At 37.9% G+C, this 18,447-nt stretch overlaps 1 protein-coding gene across 5 annotated transcripts in view; it reads right to left on the bottom strand.

The window, feature by feature from the left end:
• The window catches only part of AEBP2 (AE binding protein 2), a 54,387-nt gene that overhangs the window by 15,463 nt on the left and 20,477 nt on the right, over window positions 1–18,447 (bottom strand). For 3 of the 5 annotated variants that reach the window (XR_009155944.1, XM_058189663.1, XM_058189664.1), the window contains exons 2-5: window positions 16,441–16,648; window positions 10,835–10,942; window positions 9,447–9,633; window positions 7,708–7,776 (exon numbers count right to left, since the gene is read on the bottom strand). Coding sequence is in view for 4 of the 5 variants with exons in the window: in XM_058189663.1 (XP_058045646.1) it covers window positions 7,708–7,776; window positions 9,447–9,633; window positions 10,835–10,942; window positions 16,441–16,648 (572 nt within the window). In the remaining variant the exon portion in view is untranslated. The remainder of the gene's footprint in view (window positions 1–7,707; window positions 7,777–9,446; window positions 9,634–10,834; window positions 10,943–16,440; window positions 16,649–18,447) is intronic. The other 2 variants (XM_058189665.1, XM_058189666.1) reach the window with 1 other exon arrangement.

Here is an 18,447-nt window from a genome sequence, read left to right as displayed (position 1 = left end):
TAGCAGGTTTTGAAGCAATAGGTTTTGGACTTAATAAATATCAGTCCCAATCTCTCCCAGAATACAAAAATACATCGTTTAGGGTATATGTTGCCTATGTGTGCATTAACATACCTTCTTGGGCGACTGATCGTTTCACTGTTATTTATTTTGTTCATGTATTGTTTCTCAGAAACATATTAGTTGGTGATTTCTGGCTTCCAGCTTCTTAGCATTTAAGGCCTGACACTTATGATAACCTGGTTCAACTTTTGGCACTGCCTTTTTTATTATCTTTTTCTTTTCACTGCTCACTGATTCCTTAGTTAGTTTGTTTTTTGTTTGTTTAGTTTTGGCTCCTTGATAAACCCGGACCAAGAAGCTAAATGACAGACATTCCCTATTTCTAATGGTCCATTAAATTGAGGCTGCACTGCACTGTTACTAAGCTAGATATCTCCAATCTTATACCTGTGTGCTTAATTAAACTCAGTTAACTTGGCACTGCTCCCTGTTATTCAGTAAATATACATATATTTTTATAGCTATGGAGGGTCATTTTAAGATACAATCAACAATTAGGTTAGTGGATGTTCATCCATAAGGTTCCAGAAACTAAATCCTTCATAAAACATTTGCTTCACAGCTCATATTCTTTCTCTTTCCAGTTTTCTCCAACGTAAGATTCATCTTCATTCAACAGCTTCTCATGATTGAATAGTTTCATAATGCCATCCAAGATACAATAAATGTAATTATTTATTGCTACATATGAAATTAATAAAAGAAGTGTTTTGGGTTACAGCTAGTGTGAATCACACAGGGCTGTAATTCTTCCCCTTGACCCCAAGACATTTTTTTTTTTTTTAAATTCAAGCAGCTTGCATCTCCTGCTTATTTGCAGAAAACACATCAACACCAGCTGTTGTATGATTGCAATTATCTGAATCCAATTCAAAGACAATGAGATAAATATAAAATGTAAGAAAAGTTAAATTTTCATTTATCACAGAGCATATAAATGCTACTGATCTGAGCTCAACTGAACCACAATAATGTGAATAGAAGATATGAATTTATAACTTTGCCACTTTAATAACATTTTTTTACGTTCTGCAAGAACGTAATCTAACATCGTTTTCATTGTGTGGACTGCAAATCAAATGGAATGTCATGGGGAAAATGCGTGTTCACAGACACTTTTAAATTTGACCTGGGTTTTTTTTTTAAAAAGATACTTTTTGTGTTATTTTTTTTGGGGGGAAGGCATCCAAATCCAGGTTGGTGAGCTGAATAAATTGCCCAGGCTTATGGATCTTAGTTCTCTTCAGCTGTTCAGGAAAGACACTATTTTAACTACCAAATGAGCATATATTAAATATATATTGAGGCAAATTTCCTTCATCGCTTGTCCACTATAGTTAGATATATCTCATACAGAAAAATAACAACAGAACAAGGATAACACTTCAGCTGATTATGCACCAAAATCATCAGGCATCAGTGAATGCTAAGCTTTGATTTTTTGAAGAATCAAGATCAAGTCACTGAAGATACGGATCACTTCATAATTCTCAACAAACAATATTATATTTAAACAGGCAATGGGAGTAAGAAAAACCTATTTGTGACATCAATCAGTGATATGTATCAAAGTATTCATATATGACATCTGCCTCTAGCGCTAGATGATGAAGTTAGTCATTATTACCAAGTCAGAAGGCTGCAGGAAACTAGAATACTCACCGAAATATGGCAAACAACAGAAGAAGAATACAAAATGTTCTAACTAAGCTTATACGAGGAAATCTGGAAAGTGGCACAACGGATTGGAAGAGGTACATATAATACAGTACTTATTAGTACAAAAGACAAGACGCTTTAACAGAATGAACAAACGAGCGTACAAATAACCTTGATTTTATAAGCTAGTAAAATGATGCTTAGGCTCACCCAGTGCGGATTAGACTCCTACGCAGAAAAAGAGATATCAGATGTTCAAGCTGGCTTTAGAGAAGGCCAAGGAACATGACACCTAATTGCTGATGAATGCTAGATAATTGAGAAAGCTAAAGAATATCAAAAATAAGCCACTATGTGTTTCATTTATTATAGAAAGTCCTTTGATTTTGTCCATCACGAATGTGCTTAGGAAAATGGGGATCCCAGAACATCCCATTCTCAAAGCTACCTATATACAAGCGAGGAGGCCACAATGTGGATAGAATAGAATAGAATAGAATAGGATTTTTATTGGCCAAGTGTGATTGGACACACAAGGAATTTGTCTTGGTGCATATGCTCTCAGTGTACATAAAAGAAAAGATACGTTCATCAAGGTACAACATTTACAACACAATTGATGATCAATATATCAATATAAATCATAAGGATTGCCAGCAACAAGTTATAGTCATACAGTCATAAGTGGAAAGAGATTGGTGATGGGAACTATGAAACGATTAATAGTAGTGCAGATTCAGTAAATAGTCTGACAGTGTTGAGGGAATTATTTGTTTAGCAGAGTGATGGCCTTCGGGAAAAAACTGTTCTTGTGTCTAGTTGTTCTGGTGTGCAGTGCTCTATAGCGTCGTTTTGAGGGTAGGAGTTGAAACAGTTTATGTCCAGGATGCGAGGGATCTGCAAATATTTTCACGGCCCTCTTCTTGATTCGTGCAGTATACAGGTCCTCAATGGAAGGCAGGTTGGTAGCAATTATTTTTTCTGCAGTTCTAATTATCCTCTGAAGTCTGTGTTTTTCTTGTTGGGTTGCAGAACCGAACCAGACAGTTATAGAGGTGCAAATGACAGACTCAATAATTCCTCTGTAGAACTGGATCAGCAGCTCCTTGGGCAGTTTGAGCTTACTGAGTTGGCGCAGAAAGAACATTCTTTGTTGTCTTTTTTTAATGATAATGGAGAACGTGGTGAAATGGAGAGTTCCAGATTGACACAGGAGTGCAACAAGACTATATATTCTCCCCTTATCTACATGCTGAATATATATTAAGGGAAAGCTGAACTGGAAGATCAATGTCGTTTTAAAACTGGAGGAAGAAAAATCAGTAGCCTGCGTGTTATTCTGATGAGACTACTCTGATAGCAAAAATACAAAGGATCTGCAAGCTCTAGTAATAAGGAGAAAAGTGAAAAAAATAGGGACTAAAATTACATATTGTCTAAAGTGATATTAGGAAGAACAATCACTTTTAGAATTGACAATGAAGATACTGAAGTAATGGATAATTTCTGCCTTTTAGGATCAACCATCAATAGTAAAGGAAGGAACAGTCAAGAAACACAACACGGACTGGCGCTTGGCAGAATCACCCATGAAAGTCTTGGAAAATATATGCAAATGCTGAGATCTGTCCATTACCTACAAAGATCAGAACAGTGCAAACTATGGTAATCCATGTGAAAGCTGGAATTTGAAGAAGCAGGAAGGAAGATTACTGACATTTTTTCTGAACTTTGGGGTTGGAGAAAACACGTGAGAATACTGTAGATAGGCAAGAAAACAGCCAAACAGATCTCTAAGCAAATGGCCAGGCTCAAATTATCCTACTTTGGGTTCATTTTGGAAAGATCTGTCTCTCTGAGAAGGCTCTAATGCAGGTAAGGTTGGAAGAAAAGCGGACAATCAGCAGCAAGATGGATGAATTCATTTATGGCAACGGATGTGCCATTAGAAGATCTGAAATACCAGGGGTTTTTGTCAGGAAAAAAAAATCTATTGATGGACTGTCTGCTAAAATAAAGCCAGATCATGGCACACACTTGAAAATAAATCAAGAAGTCTGTAATTGTGGAGTTTGTCTGGCAAGAACAAAGAATGCTTATCTACAGGAAATATGCATGTGTAAATCTTGTAACAATTCTGGGTAGTTAGAAAGCTGATAAAAGTAACAAGAGTTAGACAACTTGCAGGCCTCAGCTAAAAATTAGGAATAGAGATGGCCTGCAGCCAATAAAATGTGTATTAGATAACTCCTGGGGCATTCATTAGCCAAGACTAAGGAATAGGGACAACTAGAGACCAATAGAACAAATTGCAGAATTATTACTAAAATGTTTATTAGATGATATTTCTTATTATCTCGCCTTGTCCCGCCTTCTCTTTTCGTGAAAATGTATAAAGCTTTCTTAATCCTTTGTTCTTGGTTCCTGGCATTTTGGCCAGGAGCCCTTTTCCTTGGAGTACTCCAATAAAAAGCAATCAGAAAACCTGCACCATGTGTCTGGCGTCCATCATTGGCTTCGGCACCAGGCTCAGACCCGAATTGGGGACAATGCTATGTAGCTGATAAGAGTTGACGGCAACTTGTTGGCACATAATCAAACAATATATTCAATACTTAAAACTATAGTCAGAGAAATGGAATTGCATTCCTGAATCAGCATGCAACAATGACTATAATGTTTTTGACTTTAGCTTAACGAGTTGCATGAATATAGTCCCTATGGCTTGGAAACCATTTTTCATATATACTACTACAAATCCAGACAATAGTGTTTGTAGGACAAAAGATGACTTTCAGCCAAACCAGTGGAAGCAAGTCAAGCTACCAGAATATCAGAGCTTAAATCAGGAGATGTAACTAGATAACACCAAGAAAATTCTCATCCAAACATTCCATAAAATTCCAGAGCAGTCAATGACTTTCAGAATATCGTGAATATGCCAGGATCTTTCTGTAAGGCAGGGGTAGTCAACCTTTTTATACCTACCGCCCATTTTTGTATCTCTGTTAATAGTAAAATTTTCTAACTGTTTGTCTGTTACAGTTGGGTGGTGTGGGGGGAGATGTGCGAGCTATTCTGGGACGAGGCTCTTTTGTTTGCGGTTGCACAATAGCGCCATTTAGTTTCATTTACATAACGTGAACTAAACTTATGCGCGGGTGATACAAATAGCATATTTTCAGAAATTTAAATTGTCATGGGGAATTTTATGAAAACTTAATGAAAATGTTTTTAAATAATGCTATGAAATTTTTTTTAAAAGTCAATTAAATTAAAAAAAAGTAAAGTGCTTCAGTATCAGACAAAACCCCTACCGCCCAACATGAAAGCTGGAATGCCCACTAGTGGTTGGTAGGGACCAGGTTGACTACCACTGCTGTAAGGAGAAGGGACTTTGATACAGGAGCATAATTCAGCTCTATGTTCTATGGCTTCAATTCCAAAGCTTATTTATGCTTTATTATTTTGATTTAAAACCATGCAAATATCTGCCAAGCATGGCAGTTTAGATAGATTCTGAAACACAGAAGCACATGAACCTCTAATGCTCATAATTTAGATTCAGGAGGATTACGATTATTTTCAATGACACATTCCATGATTGAAACAAGTCATTTTTTATTACTGTCCTGGAGAATCTTTGTATTTTAATTATGAAAATTTTGATTAATTATCGGACGTGCAGGCAGGATGAATACCACTGAGATACCAAGAATTGCAAATCTAATTCTATAGTCAGGAATTAGGAATGTGCATTTGTATTCTATTATTTTCTTCTTTAATTCCAGATGTTTGCTGTTTTTACTTCGTTTTCATACTTTTTTACAATTTTGAGCCACCCACAATCAATTTACAAGTTGGGTGGTCATACCAAATAAACTCTTAAAACCAACCAGGATCCTTCTCCCATCCAAAAGTTTCTAACTGAAACAAATTATTTGGATTCAGGCTTGGCCTGGAAAATGCCATTGGCTGCTGCGGTGGCTGACCTTTCTGGGACCTGACCCTTTCTGGGAGTTTGGTCTTCTGGTCCCTTCCAGACCTTTCAGTGGCATTTGTTACCATTGAACCTGCATCTTTCTGCCCCACCTGCATCGATTAAGAATTAGACATTAGAATGTATTTGATGGTGGTTCTACTCCTACAAGAATGGTGATACCAATCACAAATGAAGGAGGAGTAGCATTCAAGTCCTTAGTTATTATGTGAGGTTCCTCAGGACTCTCCTTTATAGATATTTATTTATGTAAAATCATTGTGGGAGGCTGCCTGTCTCTCCATAATGTGATATCTCTGCTATACTGCCACCCCAGGCCAAGGGGGAGATGCTGAGCTTACATCCTGGGAAGTTCTGAATGGGATAAGGTAAGTTCAGATTGAGTCCTTCAAACAACATCAGTTCTCAGTAGTCACACTGAATGGAGTTTGTTCCCAGTGAAGGAACTGATCTTTGAACAGCAGGAAATACTGTTGTCAGGATGGGGCAGGGAAGTGGGGCGTTGCCCAGCTTCAGGTGTTAAACCAGTTATGGCCCTGCATGGACCCAGATGCCCTAGCAAGTCATCCACATTTTCCCAACCACTCAACTGGATTACTGCAACATGCTATGTATGGGGCTGCCATTGGAAACCACTTAGAACGGTGGTCCTCAACCTTTGCGGCTTGGCAGTCCCACTGGGGGGGGGGGAAGAGGGAGAAGTGGGCTGCATGAGTGGCAGACTGGCGTACTCGGACACAGCCCTTGTATAAGTGGTGGGCTGGTGCACTTGTGCACAAGTGCCCACCAGCCCACTGCTCGTGCAAATTGAGTTATGCGCATGTGCCTGTCCAGCCATTAAGTCACACGGCCCAATTCCAAATAGGCCACAGCCCGCTAGTGGGCCATGGCCCAGGGGTGGGTGGGTTTGCGGACCTATGACTTAGAAACTACAAATGGTACAAAATAGCTAAAGTGCTAGCAATCTACTCCTACCAGTGCATAATAATACATATTTAAAGTCTGTTTTGGTTATGGTTCCGAGTCTATTAAAAAAATCTGAAAGTTACCTTTCAAAGCTCAACACAGCACAGTATCCAGTTAGCTCAGGCAATTCTTTGCTAGGGCGGACTCTGCTTACCTGGTTTGATCATTATAAGAGGATTTCAGAGTTCCTCCACTTTTTGAGATAGGTGGGTGTGGACAAGGCAGCATATTGCTTCAAAGGTAACCCCCACTTTATGGAATTCTTTTCCCAAGAGGAAACACCCACCTCTGAATCTCTTGGCTTTTCAAAACCAAATTATAACACTTTCATTTCATCAAACAGAATGAGGGCATCATGACATTTTTGTTTTTTATTAGAAATGTTAGTTGTTTGACCTTTGTTTGCTTGCAACATTAGAAATGTTGTGAAATGACTTCATATATATGTGTGTTTGTGTTTGTGTGTATGTGTATATGTATGTATGTGTATATATTGCCATCATCTTTCTAAAAAGTATCTTTGAGCCCAACATAAAAATAAAATTAATAGGAAATTTGAACAGGACTTTGTTTTGAAGTCCGTATAAGAAAAAAAACAACCCAAACATAATCTGGAATATTAAAAAATATCCTGGAGGCTGGAAAAAGATGCCCATAAAATCCTCCAATGTTTATATCATTTCTTTTGTAATAAATAAAATGCACAAGAAAAAGCAACACATCTGAATCATCAACAAGAGCCAACATGACTTTGTGGAAACGCCTATGATTATTTTATTGCAACGTGGGAAGTAGGAGGGTTGACTTCCCCCCCCCCCGAAACTGTTGGACCTATAAACCATGGTTTATTCTAATCCTGGCTTGCCTGGGAAAGACAAGCTAAATAGTTTGCATGTCACAATAAGCAAACCTCAGAAAGAGCATTCCTTGGTTTGCTTAGCTAGTCCCGCTAACAGAAGCTAAGTGGGAACTATTGAGCAGCGCTTATTCTTTCACAGCGAGTCAGAATTCTGGCTTACCATGACGTGTGACCACTCCTATTCTCTTGTCAGTGGTTAAGAGTTCCCCAGCACAGTCTGGCACCAGCCCTATAGAGGACAGCAGAGTCAAGGCCTTTATATATCCAGTATCTTAAAACCTTAAACGTTTTGTGAAATGAGTGGCTGATTCAATACAGTGCAACTATCACCTATGCAACTGCAGACATCATTTTTGAAGTCAAGACCATAACAGCATTAACGTCCATCTTGAAAAAAATGGAATTTTGCCAATATAGATCCCCCTCCATTTTTTCATGGGTCTTATCTTACGGGAGCTTTCCTCTTTGAAGCATCCCAGCTGATGATGGACGACTTGTCAAGTTGTCGAAAGTGAAAGCAGGAGGGCAGAAAGTGCTCTGGGTTAGAAGGGGAAAAGATTCTTTGGAGTCTGAGCACAAAGAATCTGTTAGGAGGGCAGCCATGAGAAAAGGTAGGTAATTCTAACAACAAAAAATACTATTCAAATCTTTGTTAGCTGGGACAGTCTTACTTCCAAACAAACAGCCTCCAACTGTAATTATTAATACATCTCTCACTTCATCTTTACAACTACTTAGTAATGTAAGACTGAACTCAAGAGATAGCAACCAGTTCAGTCTTTTGTGAATTCTACAGCTGAATGAGAACTGAAATAGGTTTTTCCAGTCCAGATCTATCATATGGACTCTATGCTAAGTAATCAGTTCAAGCAAGAATTTTTTCTAACACAGATCCTTTTAGAGAAGGGTTTCCCAACCGTGGCAACTTGAAGATGTCGACTCCCAGAATTTTCCAGCCAGCATGCTGGGAATTGAAATACTCATATCTCTAAGTTGCCAGGCTTGGAAAATACTATTTTAAAGCTATCTTTTCAACTAAATCGAAACATTCAAATCAGTCTGAATATAATTTCAGTTAGATTACTGAGATTTTTTTAAATATTATAATTATTATTATTTATTAGATTTTTATACCGCCTTTCTCCCGAAGGACTCAGGGCGGTTCACAGCCAAATAAAAAACAGTAGAAAGTACACAATAAAACAATAATTAAAAAACTTATGAAATATAAGGCCAAATTAAAATCCATTTAAAACCATAAAACCCCGTAAAATTTAGATCCAAATACTAAAAACGACTAAATATTTCTGATAGTGTTATATTAAGCTTGTTTCAAAAACTATTTTTCATTATTGTCTACAAAAATATAACTATAAAACCACAATCCCCCCTCCCAATCTGATTCCTGAGAAGTCAAGTACAACCCTTCAAAACATCACCCCTTGCAGACCCCTTACGCTACTCTCCAAGATTCACATCTTTGGACTTTGACTGTCAGGTGCAATACTAACAGCATGAGATTTATTTATTTTTAACTTCTTGGCCTAATAAAGGATTCCAGAGAGGATGACAAAAATAACAGTAATCATTGTCCTCTGAATGCCAACAAACTAAGTATTCTGTTTAGTAAAGTAATCCTATCGGGCATAGCCTCTGCCTGCTATAATTCTGAAGCCTTCAACTTCAAAGCTGAGGATAAGTTAAAAGGTACATTCATACTAGGTATAATGCTCTCTCTGACTTTTCCATGGAGCAAGATTTTAAATTCAAGGCTACTAATGAGAGGATTTGCAAGAGGGTGGTAAAGAGGCAAAAAGCTACTGAGAGCATGCAAGCCATCAAAAGTCAACTGTAGGCTTATAAAGCTTATCACAGAACTAAAACATGCATAAGGCTTACGTAAGGAGCGCCTCCGTTTGTTCTTTAACTTCTTTCTTTTGTTCATTCCAGCTTTAGAAGGAGACTCTTCTTTTGCCTTTGGCTGGTTGGTAACTTTTGAAGAATTCTGCTGGCTGAAGTGTGTTGGTACATGCCGAGCCAGTCCACTCTGTGAAGCAAAACTAGCATTGCATCCTCCCACAACGCACTAAAAAAATAAATAAAATAGAGGTACCCAGTGAGGCTATCACTGAATCCAGAAGGAATAGGCTAATGTGGTCCTGCTTCACTATAATCCTTTTATGAAAAGAACAACTGAGCAATCCCAGTCAACACACTTGAGAAGTGCTCACTTCAAACAGGATGTCAATTATTAAAGATTACCTTCCCTTCATTGTTCTCAGCACAACACAGCAGGCAATCAAGAAATGACAGTAGACAAAAGTGATTTCTGAACACTAAAGCAATAACTCAGTTCCAGTGATGTGAGAACATAGCCAAGAATATGAAATCATACCAACTGCAACAAGCTTTTTTGCATAATTAACAGCAGATATTAATGGGTTTTTGTTTGTGTGAATGAATATTTACTATTTTATAAAGAAACAAATCTAACAATAAGATTAAGTCAGTAAGATTAGCAAAAGTCAGTTGAAGTATTGCATTTCCTTAAATATGATGATTAAAATAGATTTAATATTCTATGACAATTCCTGCTGTCAGGAAGCGATTATCTACCTACCTACCTACCTAAACACCAAAGGTGCACGGAACGCTGTTACCTTCCCACCAAAGGTGGTTCCTATTTTTCTACTTGCATTTTTAACATGCTTTCAAACTGCTAGGTTGGCAGAAGGTGGGACAAGTAACGGAAGCTCACCCTGTTATGCGGCACTAGGGATTCGAACCGCTGAACTGCCGACCTTTCTATCGACAAGCTCAGCATCTTAGCCACTGCGTCCCTTATGGGAATTATACCCACTGTCTATTTGTTTCCAGGCCCAATTCAAAGTGCTAGGCTTCCTTTGGATTAATGTCCCAAATGCATGAACCTGCTTTTATAGATATGATAGAGAGGGCTTCTTAAAGTTTCTTCTATTCATTATGAGCCAAGGCAAAAAACAAACAAACCCTTTACTGTGGAATAGCTTTTCCAGAGTGATTAAGCAGGCACCAAACAAAAATTGTTTCCCAATTTTTTTCAAGTTAGTCAGTTTGTCCTATTGTATTTTTATTCCTTTTTGAATCTGTTAATTTAGACAGACTGCTGTCATATTTTAAAGGCAAGTTATTTCAGGGAGAAAGGACAATGCCTGCCTTTCAGATAAATGCATTAATATTGTAATAAATATTGACTACAAAGATAAAAGAAAACAAGGTAGGCTAAAAAGCCTTGGAAAATAACCTACTTTAAAAGGTTTGTCCCCACTATGGGTCAACATATGCCGCTGTAGCCAACTCTGACTTGTTGATGGTGTGTTATAAACTTTGCAGCCTTTCCATAAGCAAACAAATACCTAGTAAGAGAAAACATATATTAGGCGGAAACTCGGTTTACACATAATTTTAACATTCAAGGTATTATTTTAACTCAATAAATTACCCCAAAATACATATTTTTACAAAGAACTTTTGCTTTTAGTACATTTAATGCATCTCCTGACTGGCTCTCACTGCTATAGCAATGTCTTCACATGTTAAGAGAAGTTATCTAGTTTTCTTTTAAACAGAATCAACTGTTCAAAAAATGAGAAATGAAAAGGTGTTTCTAAATTCATAGAGAAGAAACAGTAATTGCCAAGAATCGTCACACAATGAATATACAGCTGAAATAGCTAACTTAGTTCTGTGAAGTTATCAACCTAAGAGGACCACTTGAAATGTTAAATAAATTCAGCAAGGATGGATGGATTCATGACTATTTAAGAACCAAACCAAAATACGTCTCTCTTTCCCTAGAAAATTGTGCCAACGTCCCTAGATTGCCACCTGTTGGCAAAATTACTTGGCATTTCATGTATCTTAGACACTTTGAAGAATTTAGGGACTTTTTGAGTTTTTTCTTTAGTATCGGCCTCCTTAACCTATCACAGATTACCATGGGAAGCTGTTATTCTAACAGCTGTGCAGCTGGAGGTGGTTCCCATCAGTTGGCCATCGGAAGTGTCTCTTTTGTCACTTTTCCAACTCCACATATTCCAGAATGTAGGAAATAGATTAAACAATCCCTAGAAAAAACTTTTGTAGTAGTTCAGCATGAGCAAAATTTGCGTTGATGAAATCAATGAATTCTGCATTCCAGTTCGATTTACATGTTAGAATCCAATCCCAAGTTATAATGGTGTAAGAATGCAGTTACAGGTAATCCTTGACCTACACCCTCAAGGGAGCCCAAAATTTCTGTTGCTAAACGAGACAGTTGTTGAGTCCCATTTTATGACCGTTTTTCCACGGTTAAGGAAATCACTGTAGTTGTTAAGCGAATCTGGCTTCCTCTATTGACTGCTTGTCGGAAGCTGGCTGGGAAGGTTACAAAAGGCAGTCACATGACCCGCAAGAGACTGCAACTGTCATAAAAACATGCCAGTTGCCAAGCCCCTGAATTCTGATCACATGACCTTGGGGATGCTGCAACAGTGGGAAAATGGTCCTACATCACTTTCCCCCTCAGTGTCATTGTAACTTCAAACAGTCCGTAAATGAAAACCTGAACCTTTCCTTTTGGGCCTAATGGAAAAAGAACTGGAGAAAAAACTTTGTTACTATATATGTTGACAGCAGGAAGACTATTTTATGCACAAAAATGGAAGGACACTTTGAGTGCTACTATGGAGAAATGGTTGCAGAAGTTGATGGAGCTGGCTGAAATGGCAAAATTGACTATGCTGATGAAAGACTTAAGTACTTTGGTTTCCACATGGAGACCGCTTCTGAACTTTATGCTTGACGTGGAAAAGAATGAAACTTCGATTTTAGGTTTTACCGAGTAGATTGATAGAGATCTTTACAGAAATGGCTTGTTCATATGGTTATGACAAAGCAAAAGGTTGTGATTTGATGTTAATGCCTTATTTTACTGCAATAGAGAGAGTCGCAAGTCAATGTTTCTTTTTCTTTTCTTATCCTTCCTCACTTCTCTTCCCTCTTTTCCATTTACTTTTGTATTTTACAATATTTTATAATTAAATAAAATGTTAAAACAGTAAACAGTCACCAAGTGAATGGTTGCAAGTCAAGGACTACCTCTATATGCAGCTAATGAAACTGTAATGGTTCCACTAATTAGGTGAACTTTATCATTTAGGTAGAGCAGTGCCAAAGAGAATCATGATGTTATCCCTGCTTGTGGTTAAGGGACCAAGTACAGAACAAACTAACAAGGGGACAAGCAGCTAAGCCCCATTCATCAGCCATGATGGTCATCTTCTTTCAGAAACCACAATCTGGCTCTTGCACTAAGTATTATTATTTCACAAGGACACCACAACATGACTACTTCAAGAATTTGTCCCTACATGTGTTTTGCAACAAGTTTTATTAGTTTATTTTTATTTACTTATATACTTACTAACCTGCTTTAGTCAAAGTGACTCAAAGAAGCATATAAAAGCAATAACTGCAGCCCACACAATAAACCAAGAAATAAAACAGATCACTTAAAAAATTAAAATAATATTCCAGGCACTGAGAATTGTATGATGCTCATATCCCCCAAAACCTTCTAAAACAGCCAAGCTTTTAAGAAGGTCATGGGAGTGTTAGCCATCAATTCCAAAAGTGGCCTCACAAGGAATTGCCCACAGCCAGGCTCTTTCACATTCTCTTTGGAGCTTTTTATTCCCTACATTGGGAACTCCAAAACGTCTTTGGTAAATAATGCCCTGAAGGATAGAATGTTATTTGTAATTTGAAAATTTGAATGACCATCTTTTCAACATGCAACTCTTGGATTAAAAAAAAAAGATAACATAAAAAGAAAACGGAAATTATTAAAATGTATCATGCTGGAAGCAAGTCACGTTTAGAACGTTAAAAATGAGCCTGTCAGCCTCCGCATACTATCTTGATTGTTTTATTACTTGGTTAAGTTTTATTGCTTAGTTAAATGTTATATTGCTACTTATAGTGTTAAGTATTGTTAAGAAATGGAAATGGGGTAATGTTCCTTTAAGGCTGCTTCCAGCTGCCGTAGAAGAAAGGGAGGAGCTGGATACTGAAACGAAACTCAGGAATTCAAAGTCCCAGACGCAGGCGGAGACGAATTCTGCATACCAGACAAGTGGAAACCATTGGAAGAAGAACACCACGTGAGGCCTGAGGAGAAATAGATTGGACTAGACTGTTTGACCTTTGGAGGGAGGAGGGATATATGAGGGATATCTATGTGTAAGTCACTCCTACTATTCAGATCTTGCTTTTCTTTCGTGCCATCAGTTCATGCTTAGTAAAAGATACCTTTCTCTACAATTCATGGAGTTGGGGTTTTTCTTTCTTGAGTTTTGAAAGGAAGCACGTGTGACAGAGCCAGAGAATGTTCTTACCTTGAACTGGATCATTGAGGCCTTTCTAAAGGCTGGCAGGATTAGGACCTAATGATTTATGGGGGAAAATCATTGCATTGGGCAAGTTTAGCAGAAGAGATGGAATATATATAGAGTACCCAAAATGACCTGGATGGAATTATGCAGGTCCTGTTGGCTAGGCTAAAGGGACTGAAACATTTTTAAAGTCTAGAAGATCCAGGTGCCATTCAGAAGTAGCTCAGACAGACACCCCCTAAATTCAATGAACTATAAGAAGGAAAAAGAGATATAACATAATCAAACTTGCAAGGTTCTCCTGTTATAGTTATTTTTTTTATTTTTTTTAAAATTACGTTTATTTACATTTACATTTATATCCCGCCCTTCTCCGAAGACTCAGGGCGGCTTACAGTGTGTAAGGCAATAGTCTCATTCTACTTGTATATTTACAAAGTCAACTTATTGCCCCCCCCAACAATCTGGGTCCTCATTTTACCTACCTTATAAAGGATGGAAGGCTGAGTCAACCTTGGGCCTGGTGGGATTCGAGCCTGCAGTAATTGCAGGCTGCTGTGTTTTAATAACAGGCTATCTTACAGCCTGAGCCACCATCAATAAAAGTAATTTTATCTTTTCTTCCCAAGTAATTAAATTTCTTGGTCTGATCTTCCAAGTACGGAGCCTGCTTCCTAGGTCCTATACTGCAATACTGCTTAACTGATGGGATCCAGAGCATTCAATCTGGTCACCGCCGACACATTCTGGATTAATTTTACAGTAGTTGATCTGAGTTTTAAACTAGTATTTCATTTAATTCAACCGTATGAGTCTGTTTCAATTTTTACCCTTCAGCAAATCCAATCAAGGCCAACAGAGCCTATTTTGGAGACAATTCCATTTGAAATATCCCCAAAGGCAGCATCTTTACGCCTTTAAAAACAATGATTAGAAAGTACACATGAGATTATTTGCTAAGTCAAACAAGGACGAAGAGGGAATGCCAGAAAAGGCACATTCCCACCGCTTCTCCTAGAACAATACTTGGCATGGCCGTATGGTTTTGGCTATAATATGCCAAAACTGTAAAGAATTTTAACTTGCTTTGGAATGAACATTATCGCTTAGTAGCTGTTGCTCCAACTGAAGTACAACAAACCAAAGCAGCGCCTCATAAATTACAGACAAGTGTGACTTGTTCCCCCTCTTAACAAGTTGAAGGCCATAGTTCAATCCTTCTAGCTATGTTGAAAGAATCAGACACTCACTGATATATAATGTGCATTTCCCATGAAAAAAAAATCGCAACTAATCAGAGGAGAAAAAAACACCAGGATGTCAATTCTATCCTAACTTATGAAAAACACACAATAAGATTAGCAATTTAAATCTGAAATGCATCAAAGGAAGCCCGTGACTGATAGTCATCTTACATCTTTTTAGAATTTCATTTGATTTGGGTAACCAAGTAATTCAGAAGAAAGTGCAAAATTTGGATCTAGATGAAGTCTGATGTAACACTGTATTGCCTAAGACCTCAAAAATGTGATACATAGTGTTCTTTCACTGACTTAAGGATAGGCTCTAGAAAATCATCAGATTAGACCAGGGGTCTGCAAACTTGGCTCTTTTAAGACTTGTGGACTTCAACTCCCAGATTTCCTCAGTCAGCTTTGCTGGCTGAGGAACTCTGGGAGTTGAAGTCCACAAGTCTTAAAAGAGCCAAGTTTGCAGACCCCAGGATTAGACCATCTTCTTCATAACTCATTCCTTCTTCCCCAATTTTCCAACTCCTCCAAACCAATTACTTCAAAAACAAAAAGTACAGATAAGTCCTTCACTTTCAACAATTGAGCCCAAAATTTCTGTTGGTTAGCGAGATAGTTGTTAAGTGAGTTTTGCCCCATTTTACAATATTTCTCACCCCCGTTAAGTGAATCACTTACTCACTAACATCCACTCTCATAGGCAGATGAATTCGTATCTCTAAACTTTACTCATCCTATTTTGCCACTAAATCTGACAGCTCCTGCTCTTCTATTTGGAGACGTACACTAAATGTTTGTTTTGGCTTTGCTTTTTATTTGGCATTATCTCAAAGGCTACTTTTTCTATCAAATCTTTAGGACAACCATGTATTTCCCAATATCCTACTAAATTAAGAACTATATCTGTCTCTGTATTTTCCACCTGTTCCACCTATTGTTTACCTTTTCTTCCTCTTCAGCTCACTTTTGCCTATGATAGTAAATCTGGAGTACAATACATTCTTTGATACATGGGGTATCATTGTCCCATCATTCAGTATTCCTTATAATTCTCATTTCAAGTCTATTTTAGTTCCCACTCTTGAAATAACTTGGTTGTAACAGTTTTAAGTTTTTTTGATTGGTTTTAAAAGTATACATTACAACACTGTATCTTTTCCCATTAAACTTTAGTTTTTGGTTTAACACACAGATGTTAGAAAAGACAATTTAAAAAAAAACACCAACCCCTCCTCGCTGACCATCTACGTGTATGGACCGAATGTGATCTGCTAGATCTGGACTGGAGTTGAAGCAAGAGTGGCACTGGTCCCAGCAACAATTATAAGCAATACTTTTTGCAGATGAAGTCGTCACTCCCTGTCCATTCATCATGACTGGAGTTGAACGTCCACTGGAAATTGTGCTGTCTACATCCATTATGGTACTGCTTATGCTGCAAGAAGAGGGGAAAAATATTAATATATTTTCAATAGAGGGACAATTTCGTCAAATACGTGGTTAAATACGTTTATATCTTGTCCAACCAGCGGGTTCGTGTTCAAAGCCACCAGGCTAAAATCATAAATTCTAGCCCTGCTTTAGGTATGATGTTAGTTGGATGACTTGAGCCAGTTGCTTTCTCTGAGCCCTAGGAAGAAGAAAGTGGCAAATCACTTCCCAAAAAAGTTGCCAAGAAAATTACATGCTTTCCAATGCACTCCTCCAAAAAGAGGCACAGAATTTTAATAATACTGATAAACTTTACAAAATAAATATTTATGAATCAATTATACTGATGTTATGTTTAAAGCAAGCAGTAATTTTCTCATGAGGCCTTTAACTGGTCTGGAAGATATTATTTAAAATCTTAGGTGCCAATGAAACTGAACAATTCCTAAAGTAAGTATAAAAGATAGTATTATTATGTTTCATTCATTCCTATTCAATCTATGTTAGTATTTTCTCTAGACAAGTAGGGTTTAATTTACCTTTAAAACCTACACTTTTACCGCATAATTACCAATTTTTCTCAGTAGCCTTTTACAATCCACCCACCCAAATATTGCAGAAGTGCATGTGGGAAAACCGTACCAAGTTTCTATATGAACATTTTATAGCTGGCCTGGTCCAGCAAGTTAATCATATGCTCCAAAGACCTAAAGACAGAATAAAAGTAACAAACAAAATAAAGGACCTTACACACCTCTGTAGCAAAAAGCCTGATAATAGCAAAAAACCAATGAAGCTACTCAATACTCTCCAGGCACATGTAAACTTGAGGAAGCAACAGAAGTGTTTAGGGGAGTGATAGACACCCAGCAATGTTGAGAGTGAGGTTTTCTCTATCTTGACTTAAATTATTAAAAGATACACTAAGGTCCAAAGTTGAAGCCTCATTCAACTAAAACAAGGATTCTAAAATTAGAGATGTAGGTGTCCCAATGGACTTCCATTCTTTAATGGAATAAACTGTCTTCCTCTATAGAAGTGGAGATATACAGTTACTACTTATTTTAAACTGGATAGTAATAGCAATAACACTTATTATCTGCTGCTTCATAGTGCTCTACATCCCTCTCTAAGTGGTTTAGTGTCAGCATATTGCCCCAACAATCTAGGTCCTCATTTTACAAACACAGAATCAAACTGCTGACAGTTGGCAGAAGGAACATTGGCTTACCTGAAGGTTCCTTCTATGTACGCTGCGTGAGAGTCCAAAGCAATGGGTTGTTAACTTCATCTGATTGGCCTGAGACTGAGTTGAATTTGTTTAAACACACCTCCTCTTCCTGTTTAGCTCCAGTTTATTAACGAAGAAGCGGTATTGGAGAAGACGAACTCAATGTGAAAACTGGAAAAAACGGAACAATAACCTCCAGATCCCTGTATATAGACAAAAACAATAAGTGAAAATAGGAGGGTTGGACTCTCACGCAGCGCATATAGAAGGAACCTTCAGGTAAGCCAATGTTCCTTCTCCTGTACGCTGCTAAGAGAGTCCAAAGCAATGGGATATACCCAAGCTAAATATCCCTAGGCCGGGAAAGGAAAGATTAGGAAGACTCAGCAACAGGAAGAACTCGCTGCAGGACCCTCCCTCCGAATGAGGCCTCGGCTGAGGCAAATTGGTCCATCTTGTAGTTTTTAATAAATGGCGAAGGAGAGGCCCACGTGGCTGCTCTGCAAATGTCCAGTATAGAGGCCTGGGTGGCCCAGGCAGCTGTGGTGGCAGCTGCGGTGGAGTGTGCAGTG

Source organism: Ahaetulla prasina, chromosome 7 (assembly GCF_028640845.1).
Source record: "Ahaetulla prasina isolate Xishuangbanna chromosome 7, ASM2864084v1, whole genome shotgun sequence".
Taxonomy (NCBI): domain Eukaryota; kingdom Metazoa; phylum Chordata; class Lepidosauria; order Squamata; family Colubridae; genus Ahaetulla; species Ahaetulla prasina.
Note: the sequence above shows the minus strand (reverse complement) of the source record. Positions and strands in the feature narration are given on the sequence as shown.